The 26497-nt window shown below is 34.7% G+C and overlaps 1 protein-coding gene across 7 annotated transcripts in view; it reads left to right on the forward strand.

Annotated features, from left to right (window-relative positions):
* The window catches only part of LOC149806550 (putative 3',5'-cyclic phosphodiesterase pde-5), a 256230-nt gene that overhangs the window by 193535 nt on the left and 36198 nt on the right, over positions 1 to 26497 (forward strand). For 5 of the 7 annotated variants that reach the window (XM_089954332.1, XM_089954348.1, XM_089954346.1 and 2 more), the window contains 5 exons: positions 1140 to 1290; positions 3226 to 3381; positions 5183 to 5233; positions 5695 to 5816; positions 18169 to 18280. In XM_089954332.1, coding sequence (XP_089810458.1) covers positions 1140 to 1290; positions 3226 to 3381; positions 5183 to 5233; positions 5695 to 5816; positions 18169 to 18280 — 592 coding nt within the window. Of the gene's footprint in view, positions 1 to 1139; positions 1291 to 3225; positions 3382 to 5182; positions 5234 to 5694; positions 5817 to 10589; positions 10702 to 18168; positions 18281 to 26497 lie in introns of all 7 variants that reach the window. The other 2 variants (XM_089954339.1, XM_089954365.1) reach the window with 1 other exon arrangement.

The raw sequence follows: 26497 nt of genomic DNA on the forward strand, positions 1-26497 counted from the left end.
GTGACAGAAAAGACAGGTTTGGTCAGGACAGATAAGGAGATTTCCTAAATTTGGTTAGGAGCTTTTACCTCAAATTGTTAGATTGCAAATTGACAAAAATTGCAACTATTTGACAAATTTCCATTATTAAATATTACAATATGCATGTTATGTCATCAAATAAGTCCTTTCACAATACAGCTACTGTGGTATATCCTTGGGCAAGGCACTGTACTCCAATTGCCTTTGCACTAAATAACCTATTTGTGTTGCTGTGCTTTAAAGCACCAAACCAAACCAAACCTTTCACAGCAACTAGTTGCCATTCTTACTCTCCTTAAATGTACAATTAGCATTTCTCATCATTGCAATTAGTATTTCTCATCATTGTTGAACTTAAAACTTTAGTGATGATTTACTGTTACTGGAAATGGCTGGTTTCCTCTAGAGTCAGTCTAAATTATCCTCAGAATGGAAAATATTCTTTATAATGTCAGCATTGGAATTAACATCTTTTGTCAGCATTGGAATTAACATCTTTTGTCAGTGTTGGAATTACCATCTTTTGTCTGCATTGGAACTAACATCGTTAATCCTTTTACAATTACTTCTGCTCACACATTGAAGCCAACCAACCCTGCCAACAGAATCAAGGGGATGGTGATTTAATTTATGCTGCTTGAAATCAACAACTATGTTATATTGCCCAGATTAAACCAGTTCACAGTCATGTGATCACAGGCAGGATTACAATAAATATACTACAGTGGAACCATAGTAGGAAAATATGGAACAAATTAAAAGAATTAAATAGTTTTGCATATGCTGGAGATTTTAGTGAGTAATGGGAGGGGCAGGAGACACCCCTCAAATTGGGAGAAACACCCTCCTGTCAGGGCAGTTCACATGTATGCATCACATGCCATGAGTGTAGATGTGCTTTTATTTATTATGTGACCTAATTTATAGAGACCTGTACATAGATTCAGTGGGAAATATGAAAGATCTTGTAGGATCAGAGATCAAAAGCATCATACATGAAAGTTATAGATAGATATGTGGATGAATCAAACTGTATTCAGTAAATATAATAAAGTGTTGATTTTAGACATTAATAAACTGTGATTAAGTGAATCAATGCACATGACTTGTTATTTCAGCTTTGAACAAGATGATCTGATTCGTTTCACACTTACTGTGAGGAAAAACTACCGCAATGTTCCATACCACAACTGGGACCATGCTTTCTCTGTTGCTCATGCTGTATATACAGTTATCAAAACAGCCAAGCACAATTTCACTCCATTTGAGGTATTTATTATATACTATTTCAGTTTCTTTCTTTCTTTGTATTAAAAGCTTGATTTTGCAAGTGATAGGTTTTCCAGATGCACAAATCAGTGTCAGAGCCTAGTAAACAAGTAATACATATATCGGTAATGGGCAATTTTAATGTTGTTGTTGTTGTTGTTGTTGGGCTTAACGCCATTTTTCAGCACTCGATAGGCTATACATGGCGGCCAGTATTAATGGTGGAGGAAGAATCCGGGAAAACCCTGGAAAGAACCACCGACCCTCGAGAAGCTACTGGCAAGCTTTCTCACATACCCACATTGGCCGAATCCGAGACTCGAACCTACGCAGACAGAGGTGAGATGGCAGTGATCCGTAGCGGAGAGCGCTTTAGACCACTCGGCCACTCGGGGCCCCCAATTTTAATGTAATGCCTGCATTTGAGACCTGGAGAAGTTTTCTATATAGGTGTCTTGATGTCATAAAATCACGACATTTTCTGACAATAGTGTATCATGATAGATTGTGTGTGTGTGTTTTGGACTTTTTTCAGTCTTATCACTACGATGTTTGGCAGTTGATAGTGATATCTAGCATGGGGGCATCATGCTGCAGACATGTAGACACTGCCCTTCCTTCACATAATGTAGTGATAGATCTGAGTCTATGCAATGTGTTAGGAGTAATGAGTAGAATAGATAATATTGACCATGATCTGCCAGCACATCATGCAATAGCAAATCAGGGAATTTTTTGTTTTCAGTTTGAAACAACTTAGGAGTATAGACAGTGTACATTAATTCTGTTAAATCTGCCATTATAATTTTTGTAGTCCACAATTGCTTTATGTGAAGCAGACTACTCTGGTGGCCTAGTGATTAGAGTGTCCGCCTCAGATGTGGGAGGTCGTGGGTTCAATCCCTGGCTGAGTCATACCAAAGACTTACAAAAATGGTACTAACAGCGCAGCCTCACTTAGCGCTTAGCATTAAGAGGTTAGTATTAGGACTGGTCAGCCTGGTGTCAGGATGTGACTGGGTGGGACATCATGTTACATGACTGTAGCATGATGCCTCAGTGCTAGACATCAGTATAAACTGTCACACTGCAGACATCATAGCGATATGACTGAAAAATTGTTAAAGCTACGCTAAAAATCCAAATCACACACACACACACACTTATGTGAAACATGCTTGAAAGACACTTCTTTTGCCTTATGTACTGGACCATATTCACTTTTCATACCAAAATTGTCCCATACAGGAAATACTGGCAGTTTTTAGATGTTAAAAGTTTCATTTCACTGTGTAAATATATATATTATATAGTGACTTGGTTTTCATTGCTAATCATATTGAGTGATCAGCTTTTCATCTCATTAAGATCTGGCTTTTCTGCAGCAAGATGTAATCTAGCGATCAAGGTCAAATTACATCTTCTATAATAAGAATATATTTTTTATATACTGTATAAATCTTCAGATAATTTAATAAAGAATTCTGTCCTTTTCATGAGGTTGTTGTTGTTGTTGTTGTAGGGTTTAACGCCATTTTTCAGCACGCGATAGGCTATACATGGCGGCCAGTATTAATGGTGGAGGAAGAAACCGGGAAATCCCTGGAAAGAACCACCGACCCTCGAGAAGCTACTGGCAAGCTTTCTCACATATCCACATTGGCCAAATCCGAGACTCGAACCCACGCAGACAGAGGTGAGATGGCAGTGATCCGTAACGGAGAGCACTTTAGACCACTCGGCCACTCAGGGCCCCCCTTTTCATGAGGTAATAATTGATATACATTAGTTGGTTTTATCGGAACTTCTGAAGAATTTATTAAGATCCTAAATATCTTACACAGTGCACAGGTGATAAACAACACAGTGAATCTCTCGTTTATTAAAGTACAAGATTAATGTTTATATTTTAAATATATCTGATGTGTATTTCAGTGCCTTGCATTATTTGTTGCATGTCTGTGCCATGACCTGGATCATCGAGGAAAGACTAATGCCTTCATGGTGAAGAGTGCCTCTCCACTGGCAGCTATTTACTCCACCTCCACCATGGAGCACCATCACTTTAACCAGACTGTTACAATTTTACAGGTATAATCCAACCATGAGGCATTACATATATATATATATATATATATATATATATATTCTTACAAACACCAAACACACCCACACACTCTCTGTTGCAGGATAGTGGCCTAATAAGACTAATTTGGGCCTGGGATAATATTCTAGAATGATTGTGAGAATGAATTGCATGGAGAGGAAGAAATGCGTTACTGATTTGTTAAAGTTTATTATTATTTCCTTTAAAAGCACATGCATGTTATGGGATCATTATAATGAAACTTATTATTATTTTTATTTAAAATAGTTATGATTAATCATGAGTCTTGGCAGAAAACCTTGCCAATAAATCAGGGCACAGGAACTGGCTGTTACAATTCTTTGTTCATTCCATTTTCCCATTGCTGTTGAGTTAATAATTTGCAATGTTTATTTGAATCTTGGCGATCAAAAAGGACATTCCCATATTTCATTTAGTTGAATTGTGTTTGCTTTTCCTTCTGAACTGACAAGGTCTGATGCCATTGTGTTCTTTTTGTAATATTTAATTCCTTTATTGGCAACTTATCACTCTCAAACTAATTTCTAGGTCTTACTTAAAAATAGTGTGTGTTTACAAAGGAAGTGAGTGATAACGTGATTGACTGGTTTTAGTCTGGTACCCTGTCCGATATATTCCATAATCTGTAAGAGAGAAACTCTGATTCCCAACATGCCATTTTTATTTCATGGTGACTCGATATCATGCCAACTAAGCGGTATGTGCATGTTTTTGGATTTTAAATATAGCTTTAACAATTTTAGTCATATCACTACTGCAGTGTGCAGTTTATAGTGGTGTCTAGCTCGGGGGTATCATGCCACAGACCTGTAGCATCATATCCAACCCATGTCACATTATCTTGACACCAGGCTGACCAGTCCTAACACTAACCTCCTAATGCTGAGCAGCAAGCGAGGCTGCTGCTGGTACTATTTTATAAGTCTTTGGTATGCCTCTGCTGGGGTTTGAACCCACAACCTCCTGCATCTAAAGTGGACACTCTAACTAATTAGGCCAATGTAGTTGACCCAACTTGAGCTGAATGTTACTGTGGTTCTTAGCTGTTACCTTTTGTCATCTTGATGATAACAAGTGGTAATGATTGCCAGTCAAAATGACAAAACCTGACATCTAAGGAACACAGCAGTAAGGATAATCAGGTGGAGTATAGGATGTTTTGTATGGATTAAAGTTAGGTATTTTATTGGCATGTTGGTAGGAATGTCACTGCATTGAATTTACAAATCAACAAATAATGGTGAGATTTCAATCTCTAAATCCTATTAGGTGTTTGCTTGTTAGGGGTAAATTTGACATTTTTGGGGGTCACAAATATGTTGGCCACTTGCCACAGTAGAACTTGGTGGGATGGAATTCTGGCCATAAAAAACAACATATCATCATGCAGCTTGTTTGCAAAGTTTCAACCATACATTTTTGGCATGCTTCTAGAGAAACCAGTTAAGATGATCCTGAAAGCTCTTAGGTGTTATACTTGGTTTATACCTAATTTATATTAGCATGCTGGTAGAAAAACTAATTAAAATGATCCTGAAAAGTCTATGATTCTGTCTTTGTCAGTCCTTTATTACAATCAAGAATTTTATTAAGCTTTCATGATGTTTGTAGATTTTATCAAACTTCTATATATTTGTAGCTTTTTAAAAAAATTCTTTGATATTTATTAAATAATGCAAAATTATATGATTTGTGCATGTTTTAAATTATAAATTACATTAAATTCATGTTATAAAATGTTCTCAATGGTTTCATTCATTTCAGAATGAGGGTCATAATATATTCAAGCACCTCAGCTCAGAAGAGTACAAAAAGGTCAGTACCACACATCACAAAAACAGGAAGATGAAAGATTGAGCACTCACTTCAAATAAAAGTTATGGAACTAAAGCTAGAAATTCTTAAAAAAGATAGAAATTATTCAAAAAGATAGAAATTATTTGACGAGTTTCACAAATATGCTTTAAATGAGCACTGATGTTAGATTGTATTTATTGCATGACAAAAAATTTGATTTTGTTTGATCAAACCACAAAATAGTGAAGTGGCTTTCAAATACATTTTGAAGCCTCAATAGTTATACCTTTCCTTTGCATGATGATATGACCTCATTTGTGATTTCATGGGTTATATATACGTTTGAATTCTGGATCATACAGAATGGTGACAGTGGGGATTCATGTTCTGTGAACACTTTTCTGGTTTGTTCACATCATATGTATGTTTCAATATTCATCAAGAAGTATATTATTGTACCACATTTTCCTTTGTTTCAGATGTTGAGTGGCATACGGCAGTGTATTTTAGCTACAGATCTTGCATTGTTCTTTGGAAACCGTGCAAAGTTGAAAGAGATAGTAGATAAAGGAGACTTTACTTGGGATTCAGAAGAACACAGGTAATGCCCTTGTCTGGAAAATGTACACTATCGATAGCATTTACTGGAACATACACATTGGCTGGAACACACACAGTATAAATGCCATTGGTTGGTACATAAACACTATAAAAACCATTGGCAGTTACATGTACATTATCAACATCATTGGCTGGTACATGTACACTATCAGTTTTGTTGGCTGGTATATATACACTATCAATGTCAACTCTTTGGTAACTTAGTTTGAACTTAACAATGATCAGTACATTTTCAAGTAAAAGCCAACACTCTTTCAGATAGGAAGTGGCTATATTCTCCCAAAGAAATGTTTTTGTTTATAAACAATTGTGTATATATTTCTTTTAAATTTTGACTTTGTTTAGCATATTATTAAAAGCATTTTTTAGTAGTCTAATAAAAGATGGATTTATACGAATTGTGATAACCTCATAGTATTACATATATTCCATCATCAATATTCATCAGTGTATTTATTAATCAATATGTCAGTGACTACTGAAATCAAAATTTGTTTTTGAATCTCGATGCCATGCCGTTAATGCTTTGTATATCAGTTATGAATATTAAATACATGTACTTGACATGTCCGAATTGATTACTGACACCTTTTATTGGAATTAATTGTTGTCTAAAAGAAAGAAGTCTGGAATATCTTGTGCTTCACAAACAAAATAGCTTTTTGTCTTTTAAGACAATTATTTATAGACCATAGCATATGTACTTATCTAATACTTAAGTAGTGCTGACACTTTTTTCTCTTTTGCCTTGTTAATCATCACGCAATAATATTACCAAGACAGATTTTATCTATGATTGCTATGTCATATGTATTCATGTGAAATAAGAGAAATCCCACCCAAGGGGTTGTAGTTCATGGACAGGGATGAGACTTCACAAAGCTCCTTCTTTTGAATTATGAATCCTAGGATGGGAATTTCCTATCCAACACCACTTTGCAAGGTTAACTATTTCTCTCACATTCCTTGATGAAAAAAACTGGGTTATAAACAATATGGTGACCTTTTGATACAAGTGAAGCAAAATAAAGTCATTATAGCTACTGAAAAATTTTTATATTTAGAAGGAGCATATATAATTTGGTTTATACCTAGAGTTAGAAATGTTTTTAAATGCAGATATGTTTCTTGAATTCTAAAATTAAACCAAAATATAAATAGCTGGTGTCTGATGTCATGGAGGTTACAGTACCATAGAAACAAGCTAAAGTAATGATGTGCTAATCAGATGCATGTGAGACAGGATAATTCTCACAAAATAGGATAAAGACATCTTGCAGGGGTGTTATACACTCTAAAGTATGGATCTACAGAAGAGGGAATTATGGGAATGTCTTTCCTAACCTTTTCTTGAACCACAGATTGGAGTAAAATTATATTACAATAAAATGTCACATCCCCTCTCCCACATATCTTAATTTTGATGCAAGGAGCTAGAGGTTTAATTTTATTTCCTGGATTTTTTTTCTGATAATTTTACTTACTATTATTTTTATAAACTTTACAGGATTTATCTTCTGTCACCAAATTTTGCATGTCTCACATAAAACACCTTAAATCAGTTTTTACTGCATATTGGGAAATTTCAATGCAACAATGTTTGAGCAAAATGTTAATCTTTCCTTGTATGTTAGAACCAAAAGAACTTGTGGTGCAGTCAAAATTAGCATATAAGGAAACCAGTACAATTGCAAATCATATTACAGAAAAAGTCAATCTTTCACCCAATTCCATTATGCATAATTTTGTTTCTCTACCATAAGACATAACTGTACCCTTATTTTACTTTTGCACAAAAGGTTTTACCTGAATGTTTTTTTTTGTACACAAAATAATTCATAACTTAACCTGCAAATTACACTCTCTTCACAGTAAATTTTAACCAATCTCCTCACAATAAATGTTGAGTAATATCCATAATTACACTCCCCTCAAGTAAATACTGAGTAATACCCATAATTACACTCCCCTCACAGCAAATATTAAGTAATACCCATAATTACACTCCCCTCACAGTAAATATTGAGTAATACCCATAATTACACTCCCTCACAGTAAATATTGAGTAATACCAATAATTATGGTCCCTTCAAGTAAATACTGAATAATGCCCATAATTACACTCCCCTCACAGTAAATATTGAGTAATACCCATAATTACACTCCCCTCACAGTAAATACTGAGTAATATCCAAAATTACACTCCTCTCGCAGTAAATACTGAGTAATACCCACAATTACATTCCATTCACAATAAATATTGAGTAATATCCATAATTACACTCCCCTCACAGTAAATACTGAGTAATATCCATAATTACACTCCCCTCACAGTAAATACTGAGTAATATCCATAATTACACTCCCTTCACAGTAAATACTGAATAATACCCAGAATTACATTCCATTCACAATAAATGTTGAGTAATGTCCATAATTACACTCCCCTCACAGTAAATACTGAGCAATACCCATAATTACACTCCCCTTACAGTAGATATTGAGTAATATCCATAATTACACTCCCCTCATAGTAAATAATGAATAATACCCATAATTATGCTCCCCTCACAGTAACTATTTAGTAATATCCATAATTACACTTACCTCATGGTAAATACTGAGTAAAACCCAGAATTACATTATGTTCGCAATAAATATCGAGCAATCTTCTCACTTAAAATATTGACCAATCCTCTCACAATAAATACTGAGCAATCTCCATAATTAGCCTCCTCACAACAAATATTGACCAGTCCTTTCACATAAAATATGGACCAATCCCTTCACATTAAATACTGAGGAGCAATCTCCATAATTAGTCTCCTCACAGTAAATATTGACCAGTCCTTTCACATAAAATATAGACCAATCCCCTCACATTAAATACTGAGCAATCCCCAAAATTACAGTCCCCTGAAAGTAAATATTCAACAAACCTGAAATGACACTCCTCTCAAGATAAATATTGAGTAATCCACAAATTGCACTCCATTCACAATAAATCTTGACTAGTCCCAAATTAGACTTTCCTCACAGTAAATATTGACCAGTCCCCAAATTCTGAAAAGTTCTGTGTTGAAGTTATTAGTTGGACACTGACATTGGTGTGACAAGTATGTTAGCTAAAGATTATATTATAAGATTGAACATAAAAATATTTTAAAAAAGATTTAAAAAATTGGGATGCCATTGCAAGTTTTGAACCAACATCCTCTTGTTCTGCATTAATGACACTACACAGAAAGACAAATGTGGGTGTATATACTGTATATGAGATATTAGTGACCCACTGCTGAGATATGGAATACTTTTTACTTGAATACTTTATGCAGTATTCTATCCATCCACCTTGTTACCTGAGATATGGAATACTTTTTATTTGAATACTTTATGCAGCATTCTATCCATCCACCTTGTTACCTTAGATATGGTTTACTTTTTACTTGAATACTTTATGCAGTATTCTATCCATCCACCTTGTTACCTGAGATATGGAATACTTTTTATTTGAATACTTTATGCAGCATTCTATCCATCCACCTTGTTACCTGAGATATGGAATACTTTTTATTTGAATACTTTATGCAGCATTCTATCCATCCACCTTGTTACCTGAGATATGGAATACTTTTTATTTGAATACTTTATGCAGCATTCTATCCATCCACCTTGTTACCTTAGATATGGTTTACTTTTTACTTGAATACTTTATGCAGCATTCTATCCATCCACCTTGTTACCTGAGAATAGTTAGTACATGGCTTAAGACTCTTGAGTTGTTGTACTTTTTAATACCCGTTTTAAAAAAGTGTATTTATTCTTACATATTTAAAGCTTAAGAAAAGTCATTTACTTCATTTATTGAGAACTACATGTACATCTAATGCCCAATCCCCTGCTCAAACGTTCTCTAACTTCACAACTATTTTCAGCCACCACATTTGATTATTAATATTCATGCCACATTCATCACCACATGTCTCCCATACTCAATAATTAATCCATCGCTAACTTTAAGAAAACTGTAGCAAATTTTACAGGAGATTTATCAATAAAAAGTGTCCACCATAAATTTCTATGATAAGGCCACAGGCTTTTTTTATTTGAATAAATGCCCTATGCATAGGAATTTGTCATCTTCGCTAGCCAAGGTTCCAATATGATAACTCTATCTACACCTTGACAGATCAAAAAGATATATTGGTGCTTTGTCTATTGGATTTCATGAGTTGCCTCCCTTATTATGTGATGCCCATTTACCAATAGCAATATATAGTGTATTGTATATTGGCCAAAAATGTTGGGGGCAATTGATCTAAAAAGTATACTTTGGAAGTTTAACATAGAAAGTATGACTGTGTGCTAGAGGGAAACCATTACAGGTGTATTTGAGTGATGTATTTGTGCAAGCATGAACCGGCAGTGGAAAATTGCTTATTTATCAGTCCATTCAAGTTGTTGGGCTACCTTTATCTTGATTACATTATAGGAACAGTGTTCAAATTTGAACAACTTTATTTTGATTGGATGCGGTGGCTTGCAGCCGCATCTAATGAAATTCACAGACATAAATCACAGAAATATCTGCTTGGTACACCAAGATGTAGATAGCGTTATCACATCAGAACCTTGGCTAGCAAAGATGAGGAATTTGTCAGGCCTATAATAACAGAAATAAAAGAGACAAAGTTCATATTTCTTGATATGTAACTATAACAATACACCACTTCCACCTCCATTCCTTCACCAGGCACTACTTAGAGGCCATTGTTATGACCTCTGCAGACTTGTGTGCAAATGCTAAACCATGGGATATACAGCTTGAGACTGTCCAATACATTATGGCTGAGTTTTATCAGCAGGTAGTACACTCGTTGTTTTGTGATAACTTTGGTTGATCTGCCCAGTCAAAAAATATATGCTTGTAACCAGAATGGATGTAGCCTATTGTGAACATACATGCATGCCACCAGTGGTGTTATGAACTACCTGCTTTATACAGTGGAAAAATTTTGTTATGACTGCAAAAATATGTATCAATTCTCTCCTTATTTTTATTTAGAAAAACTTGCTCACTTACTTCAGATGTCTATTCCTCTCATATATACTTGGCTGAGTAAACTCTAAAATATTTATTCAGATTCATTTACATTATTTAAATTAAATTTGAAGTTGATCATTTCTTTAAAATTTGATGCAGGTAGTTTTCATTTTAAGAGAGCTAACATATTATTGCATTGTTTTTATGAATCTGGTACATGTATTACTTATCCCATATATGATTTATGAATCTGGTACATACATGTATTATGTATCCTATATATGAATTATGAATCTGGTACATGTATTACTTATCCTATATATAATTTATGAATCTGGTACATACATGTATTACATATCCTATATACGATTGCAGATACTGTTTATACTCACTTATAAGTTGAGTCAAACAACAAAGATCCTAATCTGTCAAGGCATATTGCACCTGCAGATCATGGTCAATTTTCTTTATTATACAGAATATTCCTAACAAACTATACAGATCCAGATCTGTCAGCACATAATGTACTGGCAGATCTGGATCTGTGCAGTTTGCAGTTGGACCTTATTAAGTGAGAACATATGGTGAGTCAAGTCCATCTGCAACCTGCACAAACCAGGATTTGCTGTTGCATAATGCACTGGCAGATATGGGTCTGTGCACTTTTGTTAGGACCAATCAGTAGAACACGCTGGTGAATTATACTATGGCAGATCAGTCAGGGTCTGTGTTGTTTGCAGTTCGACTTGACTTGTAAGTGAGTATGGATGGTATATATAAAAATATTTAAAAAGTCAAATTCATGGTCATTTCGGAGGTAAAGAAATTCAAAAGACAATAGATAACCAGCTTGTTTTTTGTCAGGTTTTTTGTGGTAATATATAGCTCTCTCTGTATTGTTCAAGAGCTTTTGCTCTTCTTGGATAACTGTAGGCTCTGACTAGATGCTTATGTTCCTTGTACATATTATGGCTATAGTAAGGATTGGTGAGCTTAATGGTGTCGCCCTGCATCTGTCGGTTGTCAATCAGCCATTTTATATATAGGTTTATATCATCAAGATTTCAGAAAAGCTTGATAATTATCACGATTCTTGAATATTTTTGAGGTAATATTGCATTTGGATTGGCTCAGCATGTTATCATCATGGAAAACACATTTCTGATCCGATTTTAATTTGAAATACAGGCTTATATGATCAAGATCTCACAATAGTTAGCAACTGAGTGAGATTCCACATATAGTAATGAAGTGATCTTGCATCTGATTGGCTGAGCTTGTTTTGACTTTGGAGGACATATTTTTGATCAGATTTTGATCAAACTTGGAACATAATCTTTTATGACCAAGATCTCACATGAGCTCAGTAATGAGTAAGATCCTAAGAGGCCCCAGATGGCTGAGTGGTCTAAAGCACTCTCCATAACTTATCACTGCCATCTCACCTCTGTCTATGTGGGTTCGAGTCTTGGCTTGGCCAGTGTGCTGAGAAAGCTGTCAGTAGTTTCAGATAGGTCTATTGTTTTGACAAGATTTTCCTCAAGCAGTTATACTGGCTGCCATGTATAGCCTATTGTGTGTTGAAAAATGATATTAAACCCAAAACAAAACAAAACAATCCATGAACAATATCAATGCATATTAATGATGTGATCTTGCATTTGGATGGCTGAACATGTTTCTATTCTAGAACCTATTTCTGATCCAATTTTAATTAAAAATTAGTATATAGACTTTAAATCAGGGGTCTCAAACATGTGACCCATGGACCGCATGCAGAGTGCCAAGCCATATCCTGTGGCCTGCAAAATGAATGGTGTGGCCCTTCCGCCATCAAAAATGTCCTCATGCGGCCCTCAGGGTGGTTTGAGTTTGAGACCCCTGCTTTAAATCATCAAGATTTCAGATGGGTACAGCTAATAGCAAGATCCATGCATATTTATTAGATGAGCAACAGTCTGGCTGAGCTTCACATCATTCAACAAACTGTGTTTATCATTTTAATTTAATCATGGTAAATAGGCTTTATCATCATAATTTAATCAAGGTAAATGGGCTTTATCATCATAATTTAATCATGGTAAATAGGCATTATCATCTTAATTTGATCATGGTAAATAGGCTTTATCATCTTAATTTCATCATGGTAAATAGACTTTATCATCTTAATTTGATCATGGTAAATAGGCTTTATCATCTTAATTTGATCATGGTAAATAGGCTTTATCATTTTAATTTGATCAAGGTAGATAGGCATTATCATCTTAATTTGATCATGGTAAATAGGCTTTATCATCTTAATTTGATCAAGGTAAATAGGCATTATCATCTTAATTTGATCAAGGTAAATAGGCTTTATCATCTTAATTTAATCATGGTAAATAGGCTTTATCATCATAATTTAATCAAGGTAAATGGGCTTTATCATCATAATTTAATCATGGTAAATAGGCATTATCATCTTAATTTGATCATGGTAAATAGGCTTTATCATCTTAATTTGATCATGGTAAATAGACTTTATCATCTTAATTTGATCATGGTAAAAAGGCTTTATCATCTTAATTTGATCATGGTAAATAGGCATTATCATCTTAATTTGATCATGGTAAATAGGCATTATCATCTTAATTTGATCATGGTAAATAGGCTTTATCATTTTAATTTAATCATGGTAAATAGGCATTATCATCTTAATTTGATCATGGTAAATAGGCTTTATCATTTTAATTTAATCATGGTAAATAGGCATTATCATCTTAATTTGATCATGGTAAATAGGCATTATCATCTTAATTTGATCATGGTAAATAGGCTTTATCATTTTAATTTAATCATGGTAAATAGGCATTATCATCTTAATTTGATCATGGTAAATAGGCTTTATCATCTTAATTTGATCAAGGTAAATAGGCATTATCATCTTAATTTGATCATGGTAAATAGGCTTTATCATCTTAATTTGATCAAGGTAAATAGGCATTATCATCTTAATTTGATCATGGTAAATAGGCTTTATCATCTTAATTTGATCAAGGTAAATAGGCATTATCATCTTAATTTAATCATGGTAAATAGGCTTTATCATCATAATTTAATCAAGGTAAATGGGCTTTATCATCATAATTTAATCAAGGTAAATAGACTTTATCATCTTAATTTAATCAAGGTAAATGGGCTTTATCATCTTAATTTAATCAAGGTAAATAGACTTTATCATCTTAATTTGATCAAGGTAAATAGGCTTTATCATCTTAATTTAATCATGGTAAATAGGCTTTATCATCTTAATTTAATCATGGTAAATAGGCTTTATCATCATAATTTAATCAAGGTAAATAGACTTTATCATCTTAATTTGCTCAAGGTAAATAGGCTTTATCATCTTAATTTAATCAAGGTAAATAGGCTTTATCATCTTAATTTAATCAAGGTAAATAGACTTTATCATCTTAATTTGCTCAAGGTAAATAGGCTTTATCATCTTAATTTAATCAAGGTAAATAGGCTTTATCATCATAATTTAATCAAGGTAAATAGGCTTTATCATCTTAATTTAATCATGGTAAATAGGCTTTATCATCATAATTTAATCAAGGTAAATAGGCTTTATCATCATAATTTAATCAAGGTAAATAGGCATTATCATCATAATTTAATCAAGGTAAATAGGCTTTATCATCTTAATTTGATCAAGGTAAATGGGCTTTATCATCTTAATTTAATCAAGGTAAATAGGCTTTATCATCTTAATTTAATCAAGGTAAATATGCTTTATCATCTTAATTTAATCAAGGTAAATAGGCTTTATCATCATAATTTAATCAAGATAAATAGGCTTTATCATCTTAATTTCATCAAGGTAAATAGGCATTATCATCTTAATTTAATCAAGGTAAATAGGCATTATCATCATAATTTAATCAAGGTAAATAGGCTTTATCATTATAATTTAATCAAGGTAAATAGGCATTATTGTCATAATTTAATCAAGGTAAATAGGCTTTATCATCATAATTTAATCAAGGTAAATAGGCATTATCATCATAATTTAATCAAGGTAAATAGGCATTATCATCATAATTTAATCAAGGTAAACAGGCTTTATCATCTTACTTTGATCAAGGTAAATAGGCATTATCATCATAATTTAATCAAGGTAAATAGGCATCTGATATAAAGATGTCATGAGTCTTGTTATGAATGATACTTGCAAATACTTATAAGGTGATCATTCATTTGACTGACTACACCTTTTACCGCTGTAGCAATAGGTTTTTGATCAAAGTTGAAAAAAAATATTTTTTATACATTTTTAGAAATTGTAATCAGTATTATATAGCCTGTATTGTGCCATTAAATTCTATATAGATAAACATACTTATCAGACTTGTTAAACAGGCTTCATCTTTGTTGAATATGGATGAAATTCACAAATATTGATATTCTGATCTTGCTTTTGATTGTCTAAGCTTGTCAAAACTCTATCAACTATATTTCTTTTAAAATTTTAATCAAACTTTTTTAATGCAGTCATGATGTTGGATGAGTTTGATTATGAATGAAACCTGTGCATATTTATGAAGTAATCTTGTATCAGAATGGATGCATTTGTTATGACTCTGGAGACAAAAAATTCATTTGAATTTTGATCTAAGTTGGTAAATAAGCTTATATCATCATTTTCTAAGACAGTTCTATGTGATATATGTGCATATTAATGACATGATCTTGTATTTGATTGTCTGAGCTTGTTACTTTCTAAATCTAAAAACTTGATTTGTAATCCAGCTTTGATCAAACTTAGTATAAAGGTTTATGGGCAAGAGACATTGTACACTGTATATGTAAACATGCCTTTATCTCTGCAAATAATATTTATCCAACTATACTTGACTTATATAGTAGGTTTGTGTTACAATACTATATAAGCCTGCATAGTGAATGGTGAAGAGTTATGTAGGAGAGTTGAGCAATATCAGGCCCAGCTGGGTCTCCTGTTGTTTGATGCTAGCAGCACTGCATGTTTTTCTGATTACAAATATTTGCATTATACTTTCCGCATATTATCAGTCACTCAGTCTATTATTGCTAGCCATTGTAATTTTAATTCTAGCCGTGTTTCTCAGGGTCACATAAATATCGGATGTATGTAAAACAAGTGTGGTTGAGAGAACTTTTAACCATCCATTAAATGTTGTGAATTTTAGATTTGATGCCAGATTTTTAGCTCCAGGATCATTAGGCTTCACATGTTTTATTTGTTGTTGCATATCTTAACTGGGATCACAAAAGTGCTCTCATTGAACTTTTTAACTAGGATTGAAAAGTGCTCTCACTGAGCTTCTAAACTGGGATTGAAAAAGTGCTCTGATTGAGCTTCTTAACTTAGATTGAAAAAGTGCTCTCATTGAGCTTCTTAACTTGGATTGAAAGTGCTCATGTTAAACTTCTTAACTAGGATTGAAAAAGTGCTCTTGTTTATATTTGTAACTACAGTTGAAAAAGTGCTCATGTTGAGCTTCTTAACTAGGATTTTAAAAAAGTGCTCTCATTGAGCTTCTTAACTAGGATTGAAAATGTGCTCATGTTGAGCTTCTTCACTAGGATCAAAAAAGTGCTCTTGTTGAGCTTCCTAACTAGGATCAAAAAATTATTCTTATTGAGCTTCTTAATTTGGTTTAAAAAGTACTCATGTTGAGCTTCTTAACTAGGATAAAAAAGTGCTCTTGTTGAGCTTCTTAACTAGGATAAAAAAAGTGCTCTCATTGAGCTTCTTAACTAGGATTGAAAATGTGTTCATGTTGAGCTTCTTCACTAAGATCAAAAAGTGATCTTGTTTAGCTTCTTAACGAGGATCAAAAAAGTATTCTTATTGAGCTTCTTAATTTGGTTTAAAAAGTGCTCATGTTGAGCATCTTAACTAGGATCAAAAAAGTGATCTCATTGAGCTTCTTAACTAGGATTGAAAATGTGTTCATGTTGAGCTTCCTCACTAAGATCAAAACGTGATCTTGTTGAGCTTCTTAACTAGGATCAAAAAAGTATTCTTATTGAGCTTCTTAATTTGGTTTAAAAAGTGCTCATGTTGAGCATCTTAACTAGGATCAAAAAAGTGATCTCATTGAGCTTCTTAACTAGGATTGAAAATGTGTTCATGTTGAGCTTCTTCACTAAGATCAAAACGTGCTCTTGTTGAGCTTCTTAACTAGGATCAAAAAAGTATTCTTATTGAGCTTCTTAATTTGGTTTAAAAAGTGCTCATGTTGAGCTTCTTAACTTGGATCAAAAAAGTGATCTCATTGAGCTTCTTAACTTGGATTGAAAATGTGCTCTTGTTGAGCTTCTTCACTAGGATCAAAAAAGTATTCTTATTGAGCTTCTTAACTAGGATTAAAAATGTACTCATGTTGAGTTTCCTAACTAAGATTGAAGAGACTTTTCCATGCTCTTTCAGATGTGAGAATCAACTGATACTTTCACAGATGTTGAAACCAAAAATGAAATTGATAACATTTTGTTTTAGCAAAGATAGGTTTAAAAAATAATGTCCATGCATGTAAAAAATTAGATGTCAGATTTATAAAAGATTTAATTAAGATTTTTAAGAAATATACTTTTTTTAAAATTTGTAAGTTAGAATTTTGTTTGATTTAAAAATTCTTACTTTGATGGTGGTTTGGTACAAAATATTACAATATTTATGGGTAATACTAATACATTCCTGATACAGTTTAGTTAAAGCTCAAATACCAATATACTGACAGTTTAAAAAAAAATTAAAGTAACAAGGGTTCAATGGAATATGGTATTGCACCTCATTTGGAGTTATGAGCTTGTACAAAAACTTGAGTTCTGGCTTCTACAACTTGAACACTGGCTTGTACAAAAAGTTGAATGCAACATTAATGCTAAAACCTATTGACACATTACTTGCCATGTCTTAAAAAAGGCAAGACAATAAGCAAAGGTCTGATTATATATCTGTTCTGAAATGATTATTTCAGGATAATTAATTTTGAAATTTGACATTTAAATCAGACTTGATGAGTTATGCAAAAAGGGTTCATGTTGCTGACAATAACTATTGTTTATTTCTTGTTCTTTAAACTTCACAGAGAAATATTCAGAAAGGTACAAGTGTGCATATTGCCAAAGCAAGTATGCAGTTTACCAGTGCTGCAGTAAAGTACTGCTGCTTATATATCCCATTTGTGCTATAATTGTGATTTGCTTGCTGCTAGTATGTTTGTGTTGGCTGTATGTTATGCTTATCTCCCCTTAACAGAACCCTGGTCATGGCCAATAGCATGACTGCATGTGACCTCTGTTCTATGTACAAACCCTGGAACACCCAACTACAGCTTGTATTTGTAATTATGGAGGAATTTTGGCAACAGGTACGTACTCTGTTTTGAAATTATGTAACCCTATTTTCGTTTCAACTTACTGATGCATCATGGAGACTTTGAATCAATGCAAAGTTTCCTCTCTTATCTAAATATTACTTTTTTGTGTTTGTATGTCTGTTTATTTTCACTGAGAAAGAAATATTAACAATAAGTAAATGTTATTACACTGTACAGTCACTAAGGTTCATTATAAAGTCATTTATTATTTTACAGTAAACTGTACAGTCACTAAGGTCCATTATAAAGTCATGTATTATTTTTCAGTAAACTGAAAACCATTGTCTGTTGACTAATTTAGACATACTAATTTAAACACACTTTTGTCTTGGTTCAGTTAAATTGATCCTATCTTTGTCTTTATTTGGTTAAAATGAGTATATCTTTGTGACTGGTTAAAATGAGCACATCTTTGTCTTTGGTTAAAATGATCCTATCTTTGTCTTCATTTGGTTAAAATGAGCATAGCTTTGTCTTAGTTTGGTTAAAATGACCATATCTTTGTCTACCTGGTTAAAATGAGCATAGCTTTTTCTTTGTTTGGTTAAAATGAGCATATCTTTGTCTTTGGTTAAAATCAGCATATTGTTTTCTTTGTTTGGTTACAGTGAGCATATTATTGTCTTAGTTTGGTAAAAATGAGCACATCTTTGCCTTAGTTTTGTTAAAATGATCCTATATTTGTCTTTGTTTGGTTAAAATGAGCATATTGTTTTCTTTGTTTGGTTACAGTGAGCATATATTTGTCTTGGTTTGGTTAAAATGAGCATATCTTTGTCTTTGTTTGGTTAAAATATGCATATCTTTGTCTTTGTTTGGTTAAAATATGCATATCTTTGTCTTTGTTTAAAATGAGCATATGGTTGTCTTTTTCTTTGGTGAAATCATCCTGTCTTTGTCTTAGTTTGGTTAAAATGGTCCTATTTTTGTCTTTGTTTGATTAAAATGAGCATATTTTTGTCTTAGTTTGGTTAAAATGATCCTATCTTTGTCTTTGGTTAAAATGGGCATATCTTTGTCTTTGTCTGGTAAAATGAGCATATCTTTGTCTTGGTTTGGTAAAATGAGCATATCTTTGTCTTGGTTTGGTAAAATGAGCATATCTTTGTCTTAGTTTGGATAAACTGAGCATATCTTTGTATTTGGTGAAAATGAGCATAACTTTGTCTTAGTTTGGTTAAAATGAGCATATCTTTGTCTTTGTTTGGTTAAAATGAGCATATCTTTGTCTTTGGTAAAATGAGCATATCTTTGTCTTGGTTTGTTAAAATGATCCTGCCCTTGTCTTAGTTTGGTTAAATGAGCATAGCTTTTTCTTTGTTTGGTTAAAATGGGCATAACCTTGTCTTTGTTTGGTTAAAATGGGCATATCATTGTCTTTGTTTGGTAAAATGAGGAAATTATTATCTTAGTTGGGTTAAAATGATCATGTCTTTGTCTTGGTTTGGTTAAAATGAGTATATCATTTTCTTTGATCAGTTTGCACATAAGTGTATCATATGATGTTGTCCATCTGACACAACTTCCATCTATTTTTTGTTTCCACGCATAACTCCACTATACTAGAAAACTTTGTACTGGTAATTAGCTGCCATTTGTGGCAAGGAAGAAACCTGTTGATTTTGAGCTTAAAGGTAAAAGGCCAAAGTCATGGGAACTGAAAGATGAAAATGATTTATGCACAATAACTTGTTTTTTATAACAGATACCTTGACCAAACTTTGTAAGCTTCTTGGATTTCAGATAATAATCCATCTGTTGATTTAAGGGTTAAAAGGTCAAAGGTCAAGGTCACAGTGACTCTTAGAAAGAAATGGTTTGATGTAAATTATTTTGAGTATAATAACCTAATTTGATGAAGATTTGTGCATGGCTAGTATTGGAGAAAACATAGACAGTTATCCATTTGGGATCAAATGATCAACTGTCAACAAAGACTGATATAAAAGAAACCTGATTACAAACAAATACTTAAGTTCTGTTAAACATACCTTGACTAAACATTTTAAATAGTTTGTGTTTGAGTCAAGGAATATGCCTATTGATTTCTGGCTTAAAAGGTCAAAAGACATGGTTAGAGGCACTCCAAGAAAGAAAAAAGATTCACAAAATAACTCCAGTCCTGTGCCACTGATTGTTGTTGTTGTTGTTGTTGGGTTTAACGCCATTTTTCAGCACACGATAGGCTATGTATGGTGGCCAGTATTAATGGTGGAGGAAGAATCCGGGAAAACCCTGGAAAGAACCACCTACCCACGAGAAGCTACTGACAAGCTTTCTCACATACCCACATTGGCTGAATCTGAGACTCGAACCCACGTAGACAGAGGTGAGATGGCAGTGATCCGTAACGGAGAGTACTTTAGACCACTCGACCACTCGGGGCCCCCTGTGCCATTGACAATGACCAAACATTTTGACTAGCATGCATTTGAGACAAGAAAGGCACCAGTTGATTTTTGAGTCAGTATGTCAAAGTCACCAAGAATAAATGAGGAATGATTTCCCAACAAAAATTGAAATGGCATATAATGTAATGCTTGTAGCACTTTTAGTTTGATTAGCCGTTAAACACCTAGGTGTTTCATCAATTGGTCAGTTTCCATTTTTGTTTCAGTTTGGTGCCAGTATAGTATATTTACAGTAATATTGCCTGTACTGTGAAAGGCTTAAGCAGGGCATGACAATCACTTTTTGATCCTGTTGGCAAGGTCAGTTGGCTTCATTGTTTGAAGTTTGCTGAGGTGGATTACATGAGCAAGTAATTCGAAAAGTCTTAAATACATTAATTGATTATGGTTGGGTACCTAAAGAGCTCAGTCAGCAAAAGGCAATAAACATTATTTGATTCTCTCAGCCAGGTACGATCTGCTTTTGTGCTTAAAGTTGTCAAGATTGGTAAGACTCTACTACTTATGACCAAGAGTAATTTGGATAAGATTAAAGTTGTTGATTATGGATGGATCACTGAAGAGCTCAAGTGGCATGAAACAGGGTCAGTTTGACTATTTAAAGTTTGTTGAGATGCCTAAGCATGCCAATACCAGAATACCAAACTCCATACCAACACAATTCAGTGATGGTTTTCAATGGGAATTTCAGATGTTGCAATCAAGTTCAAAGGGACAGGAATATGATAATGTAAAGTCTGTTATGATGGCAAGAATGACATACAGAAACCCAATCTCATAAAAGCATATTGGCTGTGACAACAAATATGCCATCAATGAAATCCATATTAGTGCAATTGGCATCAGATGTTGATAAAATTACACATGCTGAGACAAAATTCCATGCCTTATTAACTGCATAAATGATTTTTTGCAAATGGACAAAAACTATTCTTAGACTCATAGTGGCTATTTTATTGTTCATAAGAAATCACATTCTTAAGTGTATATTAATAATAATAATAATAATAATAATTTTTATTTCATAAACTTATGGTCATGAGTGACCATCTGCAGAACATGACCAGAGCAGCAGGGAAGTTCTACAGACCAGACGGTTCCGCCAAAATAAAGCCTCCTACGAGAACTTTCTCCGTAGAAGCCTCAGATTTCAAAAATAAAGCTTCCCACGAAAATTAATTTGCGTAAATTCGACCTTGAGTGCATTTTTTGTGAGCAAAATCAATGATTCTGGACAAGTAAAAAACAGATCTTTTCGTGGGGGGGGGGGGGGAATTTATTCTGGTGTTTTTTTTGCACAAAGGATTTGGCTGCGGATCCTAATTTTACCTCGCATTAAAACAATATAGTTGAAAATAATATGAGTCGGAAAGCTAGTAGAGTTGGAGAGCCTCATTCTGCCAGATTAGCGCGAGAAGAATTAGCGGCAGTGAAGAAGCTTATCCCGACAAAACAATTATTTAAGAGAAAGGTTCGTGATTACGAAGATTCTCAATATCATCTCGGTGAGATATCATCGAAATTGTTGAGTCCAGTCACTGGAGCAATCGAGCAGGTCGCATATGGTGACAAAAAGGAAGATAGGGAACTTAGGAAGCGCGGGCTTATTCCTATGACAAAAGATATTGAGGAACACACTCGAGTGGTTCCGGATAGATTGGATCAAATTCGTCAAGAACAAACACAAACGCGGCAAGAAAAAGCACAAGAGCGAGTGCGAGCACAAGCACGAAAGTTACAGGAACAAATACAGAAGGCACGAACAAAAGCACAAGTACAAGCACAAACACAAGTGTTGCGAGAACAATTGCAGCAAGAACAAGCACAATTGCCTCAAGAACAACCAGAGCAAGAAGAAGAAGAAGAGGAAAGCAGTAGAGAACCTCGGGAAATAATAAAAGATAAATTTACTGATGAAGGTTGGAAAATAATGGAAAAGCAATTTGAAATATTTGGTAATAATATTAATGAATTTGGCGCATTTGCTGAAGATTCTTTTAATGCTAGACATAAGTTTCTAACAGAGGATGGATTAGATAAAATTAAAACGCGAGATTCTTGGATCAGAAATCTATACCGAGTTAGATTTAATATACACAGGATACCTAAGGGCGACGCGATTTTTAATGAATTTCGTAAATCGGCGCGGGATAAATTCACGTATAATATTAGTCAACCTCGGAGGGTGGAAGAAAAACCTGAATCTTCGAAACCAAAGAAAATACCCCAAATAAAATCCTCTGATACATCTCAGGTACTTCCTCCAACAAATAAAGGAACCAATATCTCAGGAACTTTTCCTCGCACACATTTCGACGAAAGTTCCTCCGATTTTTTCAACAAGGGCGAGGATATTTTAATCGATATTGCCAGATTTGGCTTCGATGATAGAGGCAAATACCTGAAATCGGGACGCGTTGATAAATTTACTAAAGAAAATTGGGCTCCCGCGGTATATTTTGCTTCAAAGAAAAAATCCGTCAATCTTGATGACCCGGGTTACCAAGATTTTATCAAAAAAATAATACAAAAAAGGGAAGAAGAAAAAGAAAAAAAAGAAGAACCGGAAGAAGAGGGCGATCTGTTAGATTGGGATAGTAGTCCAACACCAAAGATAGGAAGCGGATATACCATTTGCCCTGACAGCGTTGTCAACGATGTATCTCGCCTTGAGGTATTAATCGGAGGAAAACGAGCTGGAAATAACTCTCGCGAAATAATCAACGAAGCCTCAGATATTTGTCAGCGATTATTCCGTGGTGGCATCATTAACTCTCACATTTATAAGGAGTTTGTTGATGAGCTCATCGATTAAAACAACATAATTGAAATAATATGATTGTTCACAAGCATCAACGCAGACCCAAACAGGTCCGCATAGTAAACTCTCGATTGCCCGTATACAAATATATTCACGGCAATGGATTCGGCGATATCATTGGAAGTCTCGTTACGCGAATAATACCTAAAATCGGACCCACGGTCAAGCAATTCGCGTCAAAAGCAATAGGAAAGATTGGCGAGACTGTCCTCTCTGGTATTGGCAATTTGGCCAGTAAGGGCTTCAATGCTGTCAAAAGTAAAATATTAAATTTAACACGTAAAAAACAACCCGTCAAATTACCTAGCACTAGCGAAATGCCACCCGAGATCAGCAAAGCCATAAACGACGCAGCAAATAAAAAAATAAATGATCTAGCACAAGAAGTTGCTAAGACAAATCTAGCACAGGAAGTTGCTAAGACAAATCTCGCAAATGAAGTTGCTAACACAAGTTTTATTTCAGGCAGTGGTCTTCGTTTTAGATGATATTCTTAATAATAAATGTTCGCACAAGTGTCAAACGAAGTGTTCGACATGGACGAGCCTGTAGGCAGGGACACATCCGTGCGAGATTTCCAGTATTTCTCGTACGACTCAGTTGACCCCAATACAAATAATCGTAATGAAATTCAAATCCACGATACAACGAGATATTTTCTCCCATCTGAGGCGTATATCGAGGTTGTTGGGAAAATTAAGAAAGAAGATAATACCGACTATGGTAATGATTTCAAAGTCGGATTTGTCAATAACGGCATCATGGCATTATTCAAGAGCGCCACCTACATGATCGACGGAAGAGAAATCGAATCAATCACGGACAACGTTGATATAGCAACAACGATAATAGGCCTAGCAAGATACTCGGATGATTTTACCAGATCAGCCGGCCCTAGTATGATGTTCGCCAAGGATAACTCTGATCACGCTGATCATGTCCAGTATAATATCGGTACACCGAGAAATGCCGCTAATACTGCCAACGTCGATACTGCACCTATAATGATCAACTCCAATAACAATTACAACCTTGGATTTCACACGCGAAGGAATATGTTAAATGGGGCCGAACGAACATTTTCCTGTGCAATTCCACTATCTCACATTTTTGGATTTTGCAGGCATTTCAGAAAAGTTATTTACGGAGCAAAACACACGATAATTTTCATTCGAAACCCCGCGGGCAATGACAGAGCCATCTGGAGAGAGGCCGGTGTGGCAGGTGATGCCGGTAAAGTATTACTAACTAAATTTACCTTGTGGATGCCAGCGATAACTCCATCGATGCTCGAGGAAGAAAAATTATTATCATTTATGAATCAAGGCGGAAAATCCGTCATGTCCTGGCTGACAACTATGACCGATTCCTTCGATGTTAATATTAACGGAATATTTACCTGGAGAATTGCGTCACAGCAAGGCGTTTCAGCACCTAGGCACATCTTTGTTGTTCTCCAAAATAGAAACAGATACGATCAAATTCACAGTCATATGATATTCGATCAATTCGCGGCAACAAACGTTTCATTGAGAATAAACGGCCAACAGGAACCATCCGAGGAAATATCCATCGATTTTGCCAATTATTCGACGGCCCGCGCGTATCATCGCTTGCTAAGTTTCATGGGACGCGATCAAAATATCGATACAGGATTGCAAATATCACAGTTGGATTTTAATAAACTTTATCCCATCTATTTTCCTTGGAACATCTCGACTTGGTAAAACAATCCGTTGTCGATATTCATTTCAAAGCCAGAATTAACACAGGTGGAAATGCAAGAGCCATCGCGGTGATCCTCAGTGATAGAACAATGATCCTGGAAGGAATCAGCGGTAGAATGAGAGTTATCGATGCTCCCGTCGAGAGAATGTGACAAATTCCAAATTTAGATTAAGCGATTATTAATATGCCATACGAACACGTCAGTGTAACTCTGACCCCGGGTCAGATGAAAAAGCTCCAATCAGCGATATCAAAGCGATGCGGTATGAAATTAACTCTGAAAAACGATCAAATTCAGGGTGGACCTAACAAACTATCGCTAACCAAGAGTCAACGTGACCGTTTCTCCAAAGCCAAATCAGCAAATTCCGGCGTTCATGTGAGCCTTTCCATAGGCGCAATCAGGGACATGGTCAAAACAGGCGGATTTCTTCCTCTATTGGGGCTAGTGAAAATGGCTCTTCCGGCGATTGGAAAGGCACTAGGATTAGGCGCGCTCGGAGGTATAGGTTCCCAATTAGGTTCCGCATTAACAAGTAAAATTACCGGAGGGAGATACGGTAAAAAAAAGGGAAACGGCCTTTATCTAAGACGCCCCCCATACGGATCCGGCCTAAGATTAGCACGGCCTATTCAAATTTAGATCTACTTAGCGAAGCAAAGAATAAAAAAATAAAATTTTTCAGAGGCGTATTTATGCGGGATCAACTACCAGAAAAACCAAACCCTACCGAGACAGGAATAATAAATCTCGACTTAAATACCGGCCCTGGCACACACTGGGTCGCCTACGCGATTAATCCTCGCGAGGTTGTTTATTTTGACTCGTACGGATTAGCACCGCCAAATGAATTTATCAACTATGTGTCTTCGCTGAAACTTCCGGTTTGGTATTCGACGCTTCCTACGCAGACATTAGCGGATCCACCAATATGCGGCCCAGAGTCAATTAACGTCCTCGACGCGATTTCAAAATCATCCGGTCCGTATCATAAAATTGTATTTGAATACGCCATAGATAAATATCATGGTTGATATTTACGGTAGATCCCTCTACAGGAAGGAAAAAACAGAAGCAGGCGACATCGATACATCAAAATTTGCAACCAAGAGTGATATTAACAATCTCCTATCGCTGTCAGAGGTAGATCCTGGCGAAGTTGCTGTTTTTCAAAATACCGAGGGAAGATTACACACCAGCAACGTGAAAATAGCTGATATAATCAAGCGAGAAGAATATAATGATCA

This window comes from Sinohyriopsis cumingii, chromosome 1 (genome assembly GCF_028554795.1).
Source record: "Sinohyriopsis cumingii isolate HCF-2022 chromosome 1, ASM2855479v2, whole genome shotgun sequence".
NCBI classification, from domain to species: domain Eukaryota; kingdom Metazoa; phylum Mollusca; class Bivalvia; order Unionida; family Unionidae; genus Sinohyriopsis; species Sinohyriopsis cumingii.